The sequence below is a fragment of the Chiloscyllium punctatum genome, chromosome 11 (genome assembly GCF_047496795.1).
Source record: "Chiloscyllium punctatum isolate Juve2018m chromosome 11, sChiPun1.3, whole genome shotgun sequence".
In the NCBI taxonomy this organism is placed as follows: domain Eukaryota; kingdom Metazoa; phylum Chordata; class Chondrichthyes; order Orectolobiformes; family Hemiscylliidae; genus Chiloscyllium; species Chiloscyllium punctatum.
Window position 1 is genome coordinate 13,495,717 of NC_092749.1, and position 18,186 is coordinate 13,513,902.

Sequence of the window (18,186 nt, forward strand, 5' to 3'; positions counted from 1 at the left end):
AGAACACAGCATTTTATTTAAAGCAATTAGTTCTGGTGTATTACGACAACTCATAAGCAGGTGGGCCTTGAACCTGCACCTAATACATCCAAAACCAAAAACTCCAAAACGAAATGATTGAAAGACATAAACCTGCACTAATTAATTTCCAGTAAAATGCAGCCACTATTGTATCATAAGGAAATGTAATGGCAAATTTATACATGGCAAGGTCCCATAAACAACCATGCAAGTGTAGTGTTATAAGATTAAATTGTACTCTCTCTCTAGGCATTCACGTAAAGGGTTAAACTGCCCTGTCTTTCTCCAAGAGCTGAACATTCTGGAAGTGGGTAGGGGTGACATCCTGTGTCTCAGAGAGCGTGCAGGAATGTGGATGACTATCCATTGTAATTCACACGGAGTTTGGGCAGCCATTTACAACTATTCTACTGCTGTTATCAAATTATACTCTCATTCAGTTTCTTCCATTCGGAAATGCTTTCATAGCCATCCCCAGCTAACCAAATTCATTTGCAAGATCATCCCCCGATATTGAAGCATATCACACCTACATTGTCTTGGGGAATCACAGAGTCAGGAAATCATTTGCATAACGATTCCCCACGATGAGTGCATTTACATTATCTCCGAGGATGACCTCATCTGACCATTGTACCTGGGGTAACATGGTTATGGGGAGGAGTGGCCAGAGTATCTGCGAGCCTTACCAACTGACCTGTGTAAAGGGAATGGGTTTTCTTTATACGAGGTCTCTTTGATTGACTCGACTTCACACGCCTGCAAAGAGTGTCAAAGGGGTCTCCTAGCTTGTACAGGCTTTAATAAACTTTAACTTTATAGGCAGCATGGTGGCCCAGTGGTTAGCACTGCTGCGTCACAGAGCCAGGGAGTTGAGTTCAATTCTCACCTCAGACGACTGTCTGTGTGGAGTTTGCACATTCTCCCAGTGTCTGCGTGGGTTTCCTCCGGGTCCTCCGGTTTCTTCCCACAATCTAAAGATGTGCCGGTTCGGTGAATTGGCCATGTTAAATGGTCCCATAATATTAGGTGCATTAGTCAGGGGTAATTGTAGGGTGGGGGAATGGGTCTGGTGGGTTACTCTTCAGAGGATCAGTGTGGACCTGTTGGGCCAAATGGCCTGTTTCCATACTGTAGGTAATCCAATTTAATCTTAACTGCTTGCAGACGTTGGTGTGCACAAATTGCATTCTCATATGTGAAATCTTGGGAAAAGAACCTCACAAGAGTAAATGACCAGATAATCTGTTTCAGGTGTTAGTTAGGGATAAATATTGGATGTGCCTATTCTTCTGCAAATGGTATAATAAGATCTTGGACAATCTGAAATGATCGGTTTCAAATTCAGTTGACAATCACAATTTTTAAGGTGAAGGCAGGAGATTTCGAGGGGATGTGAAGAAAGGTTTTTCTTTGACTCAGAGGCTGGTGGGAATCTGAAACTCGCTGCCTGGGAGAACAGTAAAGGCAGGCAACCTCACAACCTTAAAAAGTATGTAAATGAACACTTTCGATATTTTAACATTCAAGGCTATGAGCCATGTCCTGGAAAGTGAGATTAGGTCAGCTCAGACACAATGGGTCGGAATGCCTCTTCTATGATATGTTACTCAATGAGAATGGCTACAAAAAACAAATCAGCAAGGAACAATATAAAATCAGTACTTGTTTCTGAGACCTTACGAGTTACAATCTTAAAGGAAATGAGCAAGTGCCTACTCAGAAGTTCAGCACCATATCACAGTGAAGAGATTAAATGTGAAAGGCCATCATCTTCCTTGCCAAGGAAAAAGCATGGTAATGCGGAAATGACAGTAGAGGACACAGATAAGAATTAAAAAGAAAGATGAGAACGCAAGGGTGCCATTCTTTCTTTCATTCCTTCTCAGTGAGATAAAAAGAACTTAATCACCTTACTGGTTGGAAACTACCAAACTATTCAGAAAAGTGGAGGTCACAAGAATCAATGGCTATTTTCTGGGCTAACTACTTATGCTCTTGATTGCCAGGCCACATCAGTGTGTGCAATCTACAGGATGCACTGCAGCGACTCACCAATACGCGGTGCTGCTCTTGAGCTACAGGATTCATGGGTAAGCTATCATTACCCTCACTCAGGCAAATAGTACTGTTTCTTCTTCACCACTGAGACACAGTCTTAGAATTCTCGACCTCGCCCAACCCAATGAAAGAGCACTACTGTTGCAACGACTACAGTGGTCAGGGAGAAAGGCCTCTATTTCCTCAGGACAATGAGGGATTGGCAATTTTTAATGCAGCAGTGCCCACTTTCCAGGAACAATCACAGAGAAGAATGTTACATAAGGAAAAGGCATTTCATTATCAGCAATTAAATGATTATATTTTCTGGAGCATGGAGACACATTTAATCCCCAAGCTACAAACTTGATTGTGCTGCTGCAGTATGGAGCTAAATTTATTTTTTGGAACTGTCTACCGGGTCAGTGTCCTCATAAGGCTGTATTGGTAGCATGGTCATTGGTTAAATGCAACTCGAGCTGCACCATGTTAGAACTTTAAGCATGTGGCTAAGAAAGTACCAGAAAGACAACATAACTGGGAAGACGCCCATCCCTTTCAGTTCAGATTGCTTGTCTATCCACCCTCTGTAAAAGGATTGTCCCACGTTCGCAATGCACTTTTATTAGCAATTTCAGTGATCTCTTTGTCCACTGGCTTTTGCAGAAAAAGAGTTGTCTGACCTCTCCACAGAATCCGTTAACAAAATAAAACTCAGTACAAATGGGTTTGTAGCCAACATCACTGTTCAACAGAGGTACAGAATTATCTTTGTTTTTCTTTATATGGTTGAATTCTTCTTTGATGGATTGATGGAGACTAAAAATAAAAAAAACAGTACATTTCTTGTGAAAATGCTCAATGACCCCTTTCACTGGTGATGGCTGCTGCTGCTTTACTCTACCTGGAAATCCAAGGCTTTTACCTGAACTCAATCATTTATAGGAACAGTCAGCTGTACGTGTATAGCAAGCAGCGAGGGTGGAAAAACTGTTAGCCACAACTGATGAATATCCTTGCTGATATTTCACCACGTTGGGAATTCCTGGCCACAGGTTAACTTTGCAAAAAAAAGAAACAGTCGAGTTATAGAGAGGGAAAATAAACAGGATCTTTATTCATGGAAGCCAGAATCAAATAAAGGTAAAGTGAGGTGCTCAGTTCTACATATAAACCTCCTTTAAGAAGGGAGACAATTAAATGCTTTATGTTTTGAGTTATTATGTTGTCACATCCAACAATTGTTAAACTGGTGGAGTTATATGGTCACATTTTAATGCGGTGTTGGTGGACTAACACGAAGTAGCCTTACAGTTACACACACACATATCTGAAGACAGGGTGTTCCAAATGTCAATCCTGGCCCCAAGCATGTTTGTAAAGACAGTGAATCGGGTAATGGGAAATAAAATCTTCCCCCTTTTATATAGCCCTGGTAGTGGAAGTAACCAATTACAAAATAAACTGACAGTGTTGCCCACTTTGGCTGCAACATGTCTGATCAGGCATACTGTTACAAGTTTAAATACTCTCAAAGTGTCGGAGATGGAGGCAGGCATGGACTTACAGCCTGGAATTTTCGTCACAAGAGTTTCATATTTATATGCTGCACACTGTGTTGATCAATAACACACAAACTTTAATAACTGTATACTGAATGTTAATTTTCTGTTTTATTGCTTTTCTTTATTTGCTCTTTGAATACTAAAATACAGTCATATCAGAGAAGAGTTGGCTGCACGGTGGCTCAGTGGTTAACACCGCTGCCTCACAGTGCCAGGGACCTGGGTTCGATTCCAAACTCGGGCAACTGTCTATTTGGAGTTTGCACATTCTTCCCGTGTGTGCGTGGGTTTCCTCCCACAGTCCAAAGATGTGCAGGTCAGGTGAATTGGCCACGCTAAATTGCCCATAGTGTTAGGTGCATTGGTCAGCGGGAAATGGGTCTGGGTGGGTTACTCTTCGGAGGGTCGGTGTGCACTTGCTGGGCTGAAGGGCCTGTTTCCACACTGTATGGGATCTAATAAAATGACTCCAAGTGAAAAACAAACCCAAACTTGTCCAATCTCTCCCTGTAGCTCATACCCTCCAAACCAGATGGCATCTTGGTAAGCCATTTGGGGGCAACACTGTGGCTCAGTGGTTAGCATTGATGCCTCACAGCACCAGGGTCCCAGGTTCGATTCCAGCCTCGGGCGACTATGTGGAGTTTGCACGTTCTTCATGTGTCTGTGTGGGTTTCCTCTCTTAGCCAGTCAGTTGAATTGGCCACACTAAATTGTCCAGAGTGTTCAGGGATGTGCAGGTTAGCTGCATCAGTCAGGGGTAACGAGTCTGGGTGGGTTACTCTTCAGAGAGTCAGTGTGGACTTATTGGGCCAAAGGGCCTGTTTCCACACTGTAGGGATTCTAGCTCGGAAGCAACGTCCCAAATGCTACGAGCTCTTACTCTTTAAAATGAGCAAGTGTAAAGTAAGTGGAAAATCATGAATGGTTAAAAATAAGTTGTAGGATAACAGATTCTTGAGAATGAATCACATGTCAAGTAAGGGATATTAACAGAGGACTAAGTAGCAGATACTTGAGTGCAAACTACAAGTTTGCAATCAGGGACATGCAATGAGAGGATATTAATTGCGTAATTTGTTTTCACACTGGCTAGCTGAGATGTGAGCAGCAGCAGGGCTTTCGAACATGGGTTGGGAGACAGGATTGAGGGAGAAAGCAGTCAGACAATTATTGCATTTGGTGGAAGAGTGGTATAAGCTTTTGGCACAGAGATCTAAGAGATGAATGAAAATAACCCCATTAGGAGGGGAACAGTATGGAGTCAGCACATTAAACAGCCTTACAATAATCAAGAGCAAATGACATAGGAATGTGTAGTGCCTGAAGATCATGCTTCCCCCCCCCCAGCTTCGAAATCAAATGTGAAGTTAACTCACTGTATCTTACCAATCATCTAAATGAGCCTTTCTAATTCAGTCCCCATAGTGCTGCTGCCATCAGTCCCAATCATATTCATCATGTACCACACGCAATCATTAAATATAATGAAAGTTAGCCACCAGGATACATGAACACCAGCTAGCCACAAAAAGACACAACCCTCTCTCCCTCGTAGCCCTACACATGGATGAAAAAAAAACACCATTTCGACTGGGACAACACATCTATCCTGGGACAGGCTAAGCAAAGACATGTCAGAGAATTCCTAGAGGCCTGGACCACCAACCACAACGCCATAAACAAACACGTAGATCTAGATACCATCTATCAACCCCTCAGAAAACGAACAGGAAATGACATCACCACAAACCCCAGGAACCCCATCCAGGACAAACATAAATAGAAAGCAGGAGACAACAGCTTCGCTTCACTTGGAGGTTGCCACTGATGATGTTACCTAGCCAGGTAATGAAATGTCTGGATATCAAACCTACAGCTCAGCGAGCAAACCTACACCCTAAACCTCAACCTGAGTTACAAACCTTCACAAATCTTGCATTAAATATAATCTCCATCTCCATCTCCCTCCTGATCCACGTTCAGCAAATTATTTGGACTTAGTCTACCAGAATCATAATTTCTGAAATCACTATTATCCTTTAGGGAAGGAAGATTAGATTATTTACAGTGTGGAAACAGGCCCTTCGGCCTAACAAGTCGGCCTGACCCGCCGAAGCGCAACCCACCCAGACCCATTCCCTTACACCTAACACTACGGGCAATTCACCTAAACCTGCACATTTTTGGACTGTGGGAGGAAACCAGAGCACCCGGAGGAAACCCACGCAGACACGGGGAGAATCTGCAAACTCCACACAGTCAGTCGCCTGAGGCGGGAATTGAACCTGGGTCTCTGGCACTGTGAGGCAGCAGTGCTAACTGCTGTGCTACCGTGCCGCCCACGGTGCCACAGTGAGGAAGCTGCCATCCTCACCTGGTCTAGCCTATACTTGACTGCAGAGCCACAACCACGTGGTCAACACTTAATTGTCTGCTGGGCAATAAATGCTGGCCTGGCCAGTGATGCTTATTCGTCGTGAATGAATAAATAAAGATGACAACAAACCCTACAATCAGTGCCCCAAGCTCTGTAAACTCTGACTTATCTTCCAGCAGAGGTACAACAGAATCCAAGATCTGATTTGTTCTGATCTTATGCTCTGACGAAAGTTCACTGGACTCAAAACATTGAGTCAGCTTTCTCCCCACAGATGCCATTAGACCTGATGAGTTTCTCTAGCAATTCTTGTTTTTGTCCAAGATCCTATTTGCTTTAATTTAGTGATCTCTCACAGACTAGAAAGTTTCAAGGATCAATTTACTAATAGCACAAGTCCACTTCTTTTATGGTATTCTATAAGTTAACACACAGTTTTCATATTTATTGCTTGTGTAGCCTACCAAGTCACAGTGGAAAATCACACAACACCAGGGTATAGTCGAACAAGTTTCCGAAAGCTTGTATTTTCAAATAAACCTAGTGCACTATAACCTGGTGTCATGTGATTTTCAACTTTGTCCACCCCAATCCAACATCGGCATCGCCACATCACGGTTACCAAGTCATTCAGTGTCTATTACATGTCAACCATGTAGTGTACACTAGAGTTTGAACAAGCATTGACGAAGCACTAGTTGGGTCTTGATAAAAGGTACAATAGAATCACACTCATTTCCCTATTCTTAATAACAGTCTGGCATTACTGTCATATTCTTATGCTAGCTGACAAAATACCTATTTTATTGTGTCCAATAACAATGGGCAATGATGGGATTTAATTTCTCAATTTCTGGATTACGAATCCAGGGCCAAAAATCACATAATATCTGGAGCAATAGTTTGGTTTTGTGCTTAGTAGCACCACACAATAGAAGATTTAGATATAAAAGAACAGTTGGGCGTTTTGAAAAAAGTCTTGAAAATTCCAATCGTTTGCCTGTCATGATCTTCTGACCATACGACAGTTCTATTTGGGACACCAATATTTACCAATTTTTTTTTGAGATTCTCAGATAGGCAAAATGTTTTCTGACATTTTCCATTTAACCAAATTGTTCAGCTTTGAAGTTTTAATGATTTTAGGGTTATTGTCTTATCTCACAATGTGAACTGTCACAAATGAACTTCCTTTCGCACAAGATTGGATTCAAATGTTCAGATCCTTATAAGGACCAGAAGGTAAATTCCAATAGACCACAACTCTCAATATTACTCAGAACTCCTTACTATGTTAAAGTATAGAATGTGTCAGACATTTGTGCTTTTTTCACATTATGTGAGACTTGTGCAGGGTCCAGGTGGATTAATACTCAGTGTTCAGGTTCTTCTTGCAGCTCAGCAAAAGATATCTGCCTCCTGCTAGGTGCTCAAAAATTGCTTGTGCAGTAAAACACAAAAAAATACTCAGTAGCAGTCAGAAATTCATCTGCAAACATCTAATAAATAAGCTAAGTGCAGATTAGAAACAAACTCAATACTGCACTTTAATACTGTGGAATGACACATCAAAATTAGGCACCTCACAGCAGTGTTCAAGTAGAGGCATAACAACTTTTTAATGCTGAGTTTTGTTTTCCTAATGAACTGTAGGAAGACTGCACGTTGGATAACATGGTGTCACTGTTTAAGAAAAGTAGCAAGGACAAGCCAGGGAACTATAGACCAGTGAGCCTGATGTCAGTGGTGAGCAAGTTGTGGGAGGGAATCCTGAGGGACAGGATGTACATGTATTTGGAAAGGCAAGGACTGATTAGGAATAGTCAACATGGCTTTGTGCATGGGAAATCATATCTCACAAACTTGATTAGTTTTTTGAAGAAGTAACAAAGAGGATTGATGATGGCAGAGCAGTAGACATGATCTATATGGACTTCAGTAAGGTTCCCCATGGGAAACTGGTTAGATCTCATGGAATACAGGGAGAACTAGCCATTTGGATACAGAACTGGCTCAAAGGTAGAAGACAGAAGGTGGTGGTGGAAGGTTGTTTTTCAGATTGGAGGCCTGTGACCAGGATCGGTGCTGGGTCCTCTACTTTTCATCATTTATATAAATGATTTGGATGTGAGCAAAAGAAGTACAGTTAGTAAATTTGTAGATGACACCAAAATTGGAGGTGAAAAGTGTGGTGTTGGAAAAACACAGCAGGCCAGGCAGCATCTGAGGAGCAGGAGAATCGAAGTTTCGGGCATAAGCCCATCCTCCAAATTGGAGGTGTAGTTGACAGTGAAGAAGGTTACCTCAGGTTACAACAGGATCTTGATCAGATGAGCCAATGGGCTGAGAAGTGGCAAATGGAGTTTAATTTAGATAAATGTGAGATGCTGCACTTTGGGAAAGCAAATCTTAGCAGGACTTATACACTTAATGGTAAGGTCCTCGGGACCGTTGCTGAACAAAGAGACCTTGGAGTGCAGGTTCATAGCTCCTTGAAAGTGGAGTCGCAGGTAGATAGGATAGTGAAGATGATGTTTGGTATGCTTTCCTTTATTGGTCAGAGTATTGAGTACAGGAGTTGGGAGGTCATGTTGCGGCTGTACAGGACATTGGTTAGGCCAATGTTGGAACATTGCGTGCAATTCTGGTCTCCTTCCTATCAGAAGGATGTTGTAAAACTTGAAAAGGTTCAGAAAAGATTTACAAGGTTGTTGCCAGGGTTGGAGGATTTGAGCTATTGGGAGAAGTTGAATAGGTGGGGCTGAGGCTGAAGGGTGACCTTATAGAGGTTTATAAAATCATGAGGGGCATGGATAGAATAAAATAAACAAGGTCGTTTACTGGGGATGGGGGAGTCCAGAACTAGAGGGCATAGGTTTAGGGTGAGAGCAGAAAGACATAAAAGAGACCTAAGGGGCAACGTTTTCACGCAGAGGATAGTGCATGTTGGAATGGGCTACCAGAGGTGGAGGCTAGTACAACTGCAACATTTAAAAGGCATTTGGATGGGTATGTGAATAGGAAGGGTTTGCAGGGATATGGGCCAAGTGATGCCTGGTGGGACTAGATTGGGTTGGGATATCTGGTCAGCATGGACGACTTGGACATAAGGGTCTGTTTCCATTGCTGCCTCTATGCTAGTCTGTGCTGGACTTGGGAACAGGAAGAAGCACTTTCAAACCCACAAACACTACAACCTAGGAGGAAAAGGGCAACAGATTCATATGGACGCTACCACCTGCAAGTTGATTGGTCAATGTATTGTTGCCACATGAATCGAGATAGTCAAAAGTGTTGTTTTGCATGCTATACAGGCAGATGTGTGTGTGTGTGTGTGTGTGTGTGTGTGTGTGTGTGTGTGTGTGTGTGTGTGAGAGAGAGAGAGAGAGAGAGAGAGAGAGAGAGAGAGAGAGAGAGAGAGAAGAGAGAGAGAGAGAGAGAGAGAGAGAGAGAGAGAGAGAGAGAGAGAGAGAGAGAGAGAAAAAGAGAGAGAGAGAGAGAGAGAGAGGGAGGGAGGGAGGGAGGGAGGGAGGGAGGGAGGGAGGGAGGGAGAGAGAGAGAGAGAGAGACGGAGAGAGAGACGGAGAGAGAGACAGTTGTTGTTTCTGAGCCCAATACAACTCTCCTTTAGAATCCTACTGGTTGAGCCAGTGATGCCTGCATTATGGGAATAAACTTCAACAACAACTCCTGCATTCACTACAGCTCAGATTTTAATGGGCTACAGAAGAAGAAACTTTGCTGTAGGAAAACAGTGTCGCATCAAAAATGCTCCCTTTCTGCCAGTGCACAACTGATATAAAGATGACAAACATGTTTTTTCCAGTACGGTGCTGTCAAAAGATCAAAGACATTAACAAAAATAGACGAGCAGAACAAGCTGCAGATAAAATCATCATTCCTGTCCCTCAATCACACATTTTGTAAGATTGTTTGAAGACCAATGTGAATCAGAAAGGATAATAAAGTGTCAGTGGCATTATGTAGCACCATTGGAGAGCTAAAGATCGGTATGCTGCTGCTTCTCTTCTCTCTCCCACAGAACCAAATAATGCATAAGGAAAGCCCATCAACTGATTCAAATCAGGAAGACCCTGTAATTCCATTTACCACAGCCTCTGTCTGCCAATTGGCACAAACTGTGGGAAATGTTAGGAAAGGTGCTACTTGAAACTTAAGCATTTTAGGTATTTATTTCCCTCAGGACCACTCTGCGACTTGAAGTGAGGAATGTTAACTTTAAAATGAGAAGTAATTTACATTTCTATCTAATCCAAAGACTGACTGCCCTCTGACACAAATGTAACCAGAAACTATGTTTGGTCATGACATACTGTGTGAAGGAGATTGACTTGTCTAAGAATAAGGTTACAAATTGACACTTACAGTCTCTAGCTGATCCATTAGTTTCACCAAGAACTTGTGGCATTCTGGCGTTTTGCTATCAATTTTCATTCCAGTCTGCATAGCATATAGGCGACCTGTACAAATAGAGAGAAGTTAAACTTAAAATAAATGTGGGGAAAAGGACAACAAATTTGATTTCAGGTGTAGATAATGTCTCAGAACAATAACCTTTCCCTATTACAAGGTGCAAACACACAGGATGACCACCTTTGACTCTGTAGATAGACAGCAAGAAAATGCTTATAAGTACTTCAAGGCATCGTCATTTTTATAAATGATTTGGATGCGAACTTAGGAGGTATAGTTTGCAGATGACACCGAAATTGGAAGTGTAGTGGATAGTGAAGAAGGTTACCTCAGTATACAACAGGATCTTGACCAGATGGGCCAATAGGCTGAGGAGTGGCAGATGGATTTAATTTAGTTAAATGTGAGGTGCTACACTTTGGAAAGGCAAATCAGAGTAGGACTTGTACACTTAATGGTAAGGTCCTGGGGAGTGTTGCTGAACAAAGAGACCTTGGAGTACAGGTTCAGGTTCCTTGAAAGTGTAGTTGCAGGTAGATAGAATACTGTAGAAGCTGTTTGGAATGCTTTCCGTTATTGGTCAGAGCACTGAATATAGGAGTTGGGAGGTCATGCTGTAACTGTACAGGACATTGGTTAGGCCACTTTTGGAATACTGCGTGTAATGCTGGTCACCTTCCTACTAGATGTTATGAACCTTGAAAGGATTCAGAAAAGATTTGCAAGGATGTTGTCAGGGTTGGAGGATTTGAGCTACAGGGAGAGGTTGAATAGGCTGTGGCCCAGCATTGGAGACTGAGGGATGACCTTATAGAGGTTTATAAAGTCATTAGGGTCATGGATAAGGTAAACAGCCAAGGTATTTTCCCTGGGATGGGTGGAGTCCAGGACTAGAAGGCATAGGTTTAGGGTGAGACGGGAAAGATTTAAAAGGAACCTAAGGGGCAACTTTTTCAAACAGAGGATGATGCACGTATGGAATAAGCTACCAGAGGAAGTGGTGGAGTTTGGTACAAATGCAGCATTTAAAAGACATCTGGATGGGTATATGAATAGGAAGGGGTTTAGAGGGATATGGGCCAATGCTGGCAAATGGGACTAGATTAGGTTAGGAGATCTGGTCGGCATGGATGAGTTGAACTGAAGGGTCTATTTCCGTGCTGTACATCTCTATGACTCTATCTGGAGAAACTGTAATTGGTTTTAATACTGTTTGGAAATTGTAATGGCATTGACTGTAATTTTCTTGAATAATTAGAAATGCAATTCCATGTAACATTTGGCCCTTGACATGGAAGTACTACCAACAGGACATTAACATACAAAAGTCATGTGACCTGAAACAAAGAGGAGCTAGAGAAGAGGGGAGACCAAAGCAGACCATTTATAAACAGCTGTATGCGTGAAAAAGAGACACAGTTAAACAGGACAGAGAGCTGAAGACAGTGTTATGAATTATTTATTGCACAACTTTATTAGTGTTGATTTAGTTTAGTCAAACTGACTAGACCATTTAATGGATTTATTCGCGAAGTCAGATAAAGATGTCTCTGTGGAATATATACCATCAGGTTATCATGTAACTTGTTCTGTAAAAATGTGCAGTTTGAATGATAGTGGTCTCTTGGGACCTGGGATATAAACCAGCTAGTGGTTAATATGAGTGGAGGTTTGAATCAGTTGAGAGATTCTATATTGTCAAGGTCAAACTGGAGAATTTTTGAACCACACATGGTGCCACATGTCAGTGGGAAGTAATGCAGATGTTTGTATCAGACACACTGAATTGACTGCCTCTAGTGAAATGTGTGTTTTTTTTTAAGTATCATTCATCTGTTAATCCATGTCTAATATGCATAAATTCTGATTCATATTGAAGTAGAAGTTGCAATAAGTGAAACCATATTAGCAATTTCTTCATTTGGGAGTTTTATTTTAGAAATTTGGCTGTTTTCATTTATGGTTTCTCCACTGTGCCACAAGCCTTTGGTTATTTACAAAATCTTCCACAACTCAACAACTTGGATCGATTGATTTCCTCCATTTTCAGATTATTTACTCAATGATATGTTCAGATTTATGGTAACAACAGAGACTAATAATGTGCTTTCCAAGAACAATTGCACCACCAACCATACCATTAGCTGCATGGTCCCATAAGTCTGGAATTCCCATCCTAAACATTTCTGTCCTCCTTTCTTCCTTTAAGACTGACCTGAAAACTTATTCTTCTGACAAAACTTCTGTCGTAATATTTCCTTATATAGCTCGGTTACCAAAGTTCTCCTTGAGAATGCTGTTGCGAAGCACCTCAGGATACAGGTCGTTCTGCTTTAATGCCCATTCCGTTAACACGAATTTGCTGTAACGCGATTCACGAGCTGGGGTCACGGTTTCTAAAGCGCAAACTTTTAAAACATGCGTTGGCTGTAACACGATTACATCGCCAACACTTTAAGCACTTCCTAAAGCACAATTTTTCTATAACATGGTTGCACAATAATGCAATCACTGCATCATAGAAGAACTGACTGTATTTTACTGAATTAAAGGTGCCACTTAAATCCAAGTTCCTATTTTTAACCAACGTGCTTGTGTGCAATGACAGAGGATCAAGGCAGAATGCCACTTATGCCATCATCAGTTGTGCAGAGTTGGAATAGTGCACATTTTACATTATAGCACCGCACCTGAATTGAAAGGGAAGTTAGGGAGGAGCAACTGCAGAAACTATCCACCTGACCTTAATTAGTACAAAGAATCACCATGGATACTGTGTTACTGCATTGACTGGTCAAAAAGACACAAGTTATTATTCTAAACAACCCCAAGGTGATAATATTTAATTAAGCAGAGTAAATGTCAAAGTGCGTCCATGACAAGAAAATTGCTGCCGTTGTCCATTCTGAGACGTGAATAAGGTTTAAAAGTTTAAAAGTTTAAAAACTAAATTGTGTTTACCTAAATAATGCTAATGTTTCTCGTATCATAAGACAAGTTGCCTGACTAACTCATTTGTATGCTGGGATTGCAATTTTTGAACATTCTGTAGATATCAGTGTTAAAAAAAGTTTGATAACTTTTAGTTCCTGTCACAATTTCTTTCTTATCTGTATAGCAACTGATAAGAAAAGCAGAAAAAACAAGTTGAATGTATCACCCGCAACATGTTAGGAATATTCTGTCGATCAATCCTAGACCCTACAGCTCAGACAGATTCCCGTACTGCCTGGCACCTTAGGTGCTGACTCACCTCAAAACTTGCCCTTTAACTTCACACATTGAAGATTGAGGAATGCTAAAGACCAGAAATACAGAACAGTTAGCCTAATAGAGGGGAAAATACTGGAGTCTATTATAAAAGATGTAATAACAGAACATTTGGAAATCATTAATGGGATTGGATAAAGCCAGCATGAGCCTATGAAAGGCAAATAATGATTAACAAAAGTATTCAAGCTTTTTTTTTGAGGATGTAATGAAGAGAATAGATAAGGTAGAACCAGTAGATGTGGCGTATTTTGATTTGAAGAGAGCTTTTGATAAGTTCCCTCACAAGAAGTTAGTGGACAAACTTAAAGCATATGGTATAGGGGAGTAATATCAAGAATTGGTTGACAGGCAGGAAAACACAGAGTGGGAATAAATAAGTTTTTTCTTGAACGGCAGGGAGTGACAGTAGGGTACAGCAAGGATCAGTGCTTGGGCACCAGTCATTCATGACATTTTACTGACATTTTGTTACAAAATACAGTGAAAAATGTCCGGCACCATCTTAAAACATAGTAAAATAAATCAAAACATAAAATGCAAAGGAAGAAAAACAATAAAATAATGATAAAGAAAAAGTGTTCAACTTTACAGCCCTTCTTAAGTGCTCCTGCATGGGCCTGATGGCCAGGCATGAGTCCCCCTTGCCTCATCCCTTCTGCTAGAATGCAAGTCACCACACCTTGGGGCTATCTTACTTTCACTGACATCCTGGCCACTATGTACCCTCGCTGGGCCTCACCAATGCAGATGCCACCAATGCCATTGGGTATTCCACCTGCCCAAACAAGCTGCTGACATAAAGTCAGAGTTATACAGCATGGAAACAGACTATTCAGTCCAACTCTTAACAGAGACAACAGGTCAGGAATCAAATGCAGGTACAAAAATTACCTGGATTAGAGAACCAAATACAATATCTCTAGGTTTGCTGGCAACATAAAACTAGGAGGGACAGAGAGTTGTGGGGAGGATACAAGGAGCTTTCAAAGTCATTTAAAACAAGTAGAGGGAGTGGGCAAGCACATGGCAGATGCAGTACAAATGGCTCCATGCAAAGTTATACATTTAAATATGAAAAAAGGAAACAAACAATATTGTTTAAGTGGTGACATGCTGAGAACTGTGAATGTACAAGGGGATACGGGGTCATTGTAGGAAGGTAATTCAGATGTCTTAATGCAGTTATACAGGGCTTGGTGAGACTACACTTGGAGTACTACATGTAGTTTTGAGACATTGAACAATTCTTCCGCCGCTTTCACCTCTGCACCTACGTCTTCAACCAGGATTCTCACCCACCCTCTGACGACCCCTTCTCCCACCTCCAACACACCCCATCCACCTGGACACCCCGTGCTGGCCTCTTACCTGCCCTCGATCTCTTCATAGCCAACTGCCGCTGTGACATTAACCGCCTCAACCTCTCCATCCCTCTCACCCACTCCAACCTCTCACTCCCTCCGTTCCAACCCCAGCCTCACTATTAAACTGGTAGACAAGGGAGGCGCGGTGGTAGTTTGGCGCACTGATCTTTACATCGCTGAGGCTAAACGCCAGCTCGCGGACACCTCCTCCTACTGCCCCCTTGACCATGACCCCACCTCCCACCACCAAACCATCATCTCCCAGACCATCCATAACCTCATCTCCTTAGGGGATCACCCATCCACCGCCTCCAACCTCAGTCCCACAACCCCGCATCACCCGTTTCTACCTCCTGCCCAAAATCCACAAACCTGACAGCCCTGGCCGACCCATTGTCTCAGCCTGCTCCTGCCCCACTGAACTCATCTCTGCATACCTCGACACGGTCCTGTCCCCCTGCGTCCAAGAACTCCCCACCTACGTTTGGGACAACACCCACGCCCTCACCTCCTTCATGATTTTTGCTTCCCCGGTCCCCAACGCCTTATCTTCATCATGGACATCCAGTCCCTGTGCACCTCCATCCCCCATCACGAAGGACTCAAAGCCCTCCGCTTCTTCCTTTCCCGCCATACCAACCAGTACCCTTCCAGTGACACCCTCCTTCGACTGACTGAACTGGTCCTCACTCTGAACAACTTCTCTAACCAATCCTCCCACTTCCTCTAAACCAAAGGAGTAGCCATGGGCACCCGCATGGGCCCCAGCTATGCCAGCCTCTTCGTAGGATATGTGGAACAGTTTATCTTCCACAGCTACACTGGCACCAACCCCCACCTTTTCCTCCGCTACACGGCGCTGTCTCATGCTCCCACGAGGAGGTTGAACAGTTCATCCACTTTACTAACACCTTCCACCCCGACCTCAAATTTACCTGGACCATATCAGACTCCTCCCTCCCCTTCCTTGACCTCTCCATTTCTATCTCGGGCGAACGAATCAACACGGACATTTACTATAAACCGACCGACTTCCACAGCTACCGAGACTACGTCTCCTCCCACCCTGTCCCCTGTAAAAACGCCATCCCATATTCCCAATTCCTTCGTCTCCGCCGCATCTGCTCCCAGGAGGACCAGTTCCAATACCGAACAACCCAGATGGCCTCCTTCTTCAAAGACAGCAATATCCCCCCAGACGTGGTCGACGTGCTCTCCACTGCATCTCCTCTATTTCCCGCTCCTCCGCCCTTAAGCCCCGCCCCTCCAATCCCCACCAGGACAGAACCCCACTGGTCCTCACCTACCACCCCACCAACCTCCATATACATCGTATCATTCGCCATCATTTCTGCGACCTCCAAACGGACCCCACCACCAGGGATATATTTTTCACCCCTATCAGCATTCCGAAAAGACCACTCCCTCCGTGACTCCCTCGTCAGGTCCACACCCGCCCACCAACCCAACCTCCACTCCTGGCACCTTCCTCTGCAACCACAAGAAATGCAAAACTTGCGCCCACACCTCCCCCCTTACTTTCCTCCAAGGTCCCAAGGGATCCTTCCATATCCGCCACAAATTCACCTGCACCTCCACACACATTATTTACTGCATCCACTGCACCCAATGTGGCCTCCTCTATATTGGTGAGACAGGCAGCCTACTTGTGGAACATTTCAGAGAACACCTCTGGGACACCCGGACCAACCAACCCAACCACCCCGTGGCTCAACACTTCAATTCCCCCTCCCACTCCACCAAGGACATGCAGGTCCTTGGTCTGGCGATGGAGGTGTCCATAGCAATACGACGGCTAGAGAAAGAGCGCCTCATCTTCCGCCTAGGAACCCTCTAACCACAAGCGATGAACTCAGATTTCTCCAGTTTCCTCATTTCCCTCCGCCCCCCCCCCCCCCCCCCCGCCCCGACCACCACCTTGTCTCAGTCCCAACCCTCGAACTCCACCTTCCTAACCTGCAATCTTCTTCCTGACCTCTTCGCGCCCACCCCCACTCCGGCCTATCACCCTCACCTTAACCTCCTTCCACCTATCATATTTCCAACGCCCCTCCCTACCTTTTATCTTAGTCTGCTTGGCACACTTTCCTCATTCCTGAAGGGCTCATGCCCGAAACGTCGATTCTCCTGCTCCCTGGATGCTGCCTGACCTGCTGCGCTTTTCCAGCAACACATTTTCAGCTCTTCCTACTCAAGACAGGATATACTTGGCATAGAGGGAATGTAGTGGATATTCACTAGGCTGGCACTAGGGAAGGCAGACCTGTCAAATGAACACAAATTGATTCAACTGGGCTTGTATATACTGGAGTTTAAAAGGATGAAAGGGGATCTAATTGAAATGAATAAAATTCTAATAATGTTGGACAGACTAGATGCATGGAAGATGTTTCTCTGGTTGGGGAGCCTGAAACCAATGGACACAGTCTCAAGGCACAGGGTAAACTATTCAGGTCTGAGATGAGGAAAACTTTCTTCAGGGTAATGAACCTGCAGAATTCTCTCCCACAGTATGTTGTGAAGACCAAGTGATTAAGTTTATTCAAGAAGATGACTGATAATTTTTTTTAGATTTTAAAGGGTCTGGAGAGAAATCAGGAATTGGCATTGAGACAGAGAATCAGCCATAATCATATTGAATTGAGAGCAGGCTAGAAGGGCTGAATGGCTCACTCCTGCTCAGAGTTTCTATTGCCTCAAAATCAAAACCGTAGGACATCAAATCCACCTCCAGGATGAGGAGAGATAGAGAAACAGTTCAGAATTGGCCACTTTACACAGAATAACACGGAATGATCTGCCAAGGGAGAAATGTAGACAGATAGTGTGGAAATATTACAGGATTTGGTAAGTATTTCAGGTAGTGAATGATTGTGAACTGAAACTGCTTCTGCTCCAAACTTGTTATTATTTTTACAATTTAACAATGTAAAGTAGACAGCCAAGTGTACATACCACTAGACTGCATGAGATTTGCCACAACTGAAGGATGGGTGTTAATAAGTCTTGTAGTCCTTTTAAAAAGATTTGATTTCCAACAGGGTGTGATAGAGCTCATAATAAATCTGCTTCAAGACTCGTTCTCAAG

At 43.2% G+C, this 18,186-nt stretch overlaps 1 protein-coding gene across 1 annotated transcript in view; it reads right to left on the reverse strand.

Moving 5' to 3' along the window:
• The window catches only part of vta1 (vesicle (multivesicular body) trafficking 1), a 173,465-nt gene that overhangs the window by 95,628 nt on the left and 59,651 nt on the right, over window positions 1-18,186 (reverse strand). The window contains exon 2 of the mRNA XM_072580318.1: window positions 10,393-10,487. Coding sequence (XP_072436419.1) covers window positions 10,393-10,487 — 95 coding nt within the window. The remainder of the gene's footprint in view (window positions 1-10,392; window positions 10,488-18,186) is intronic.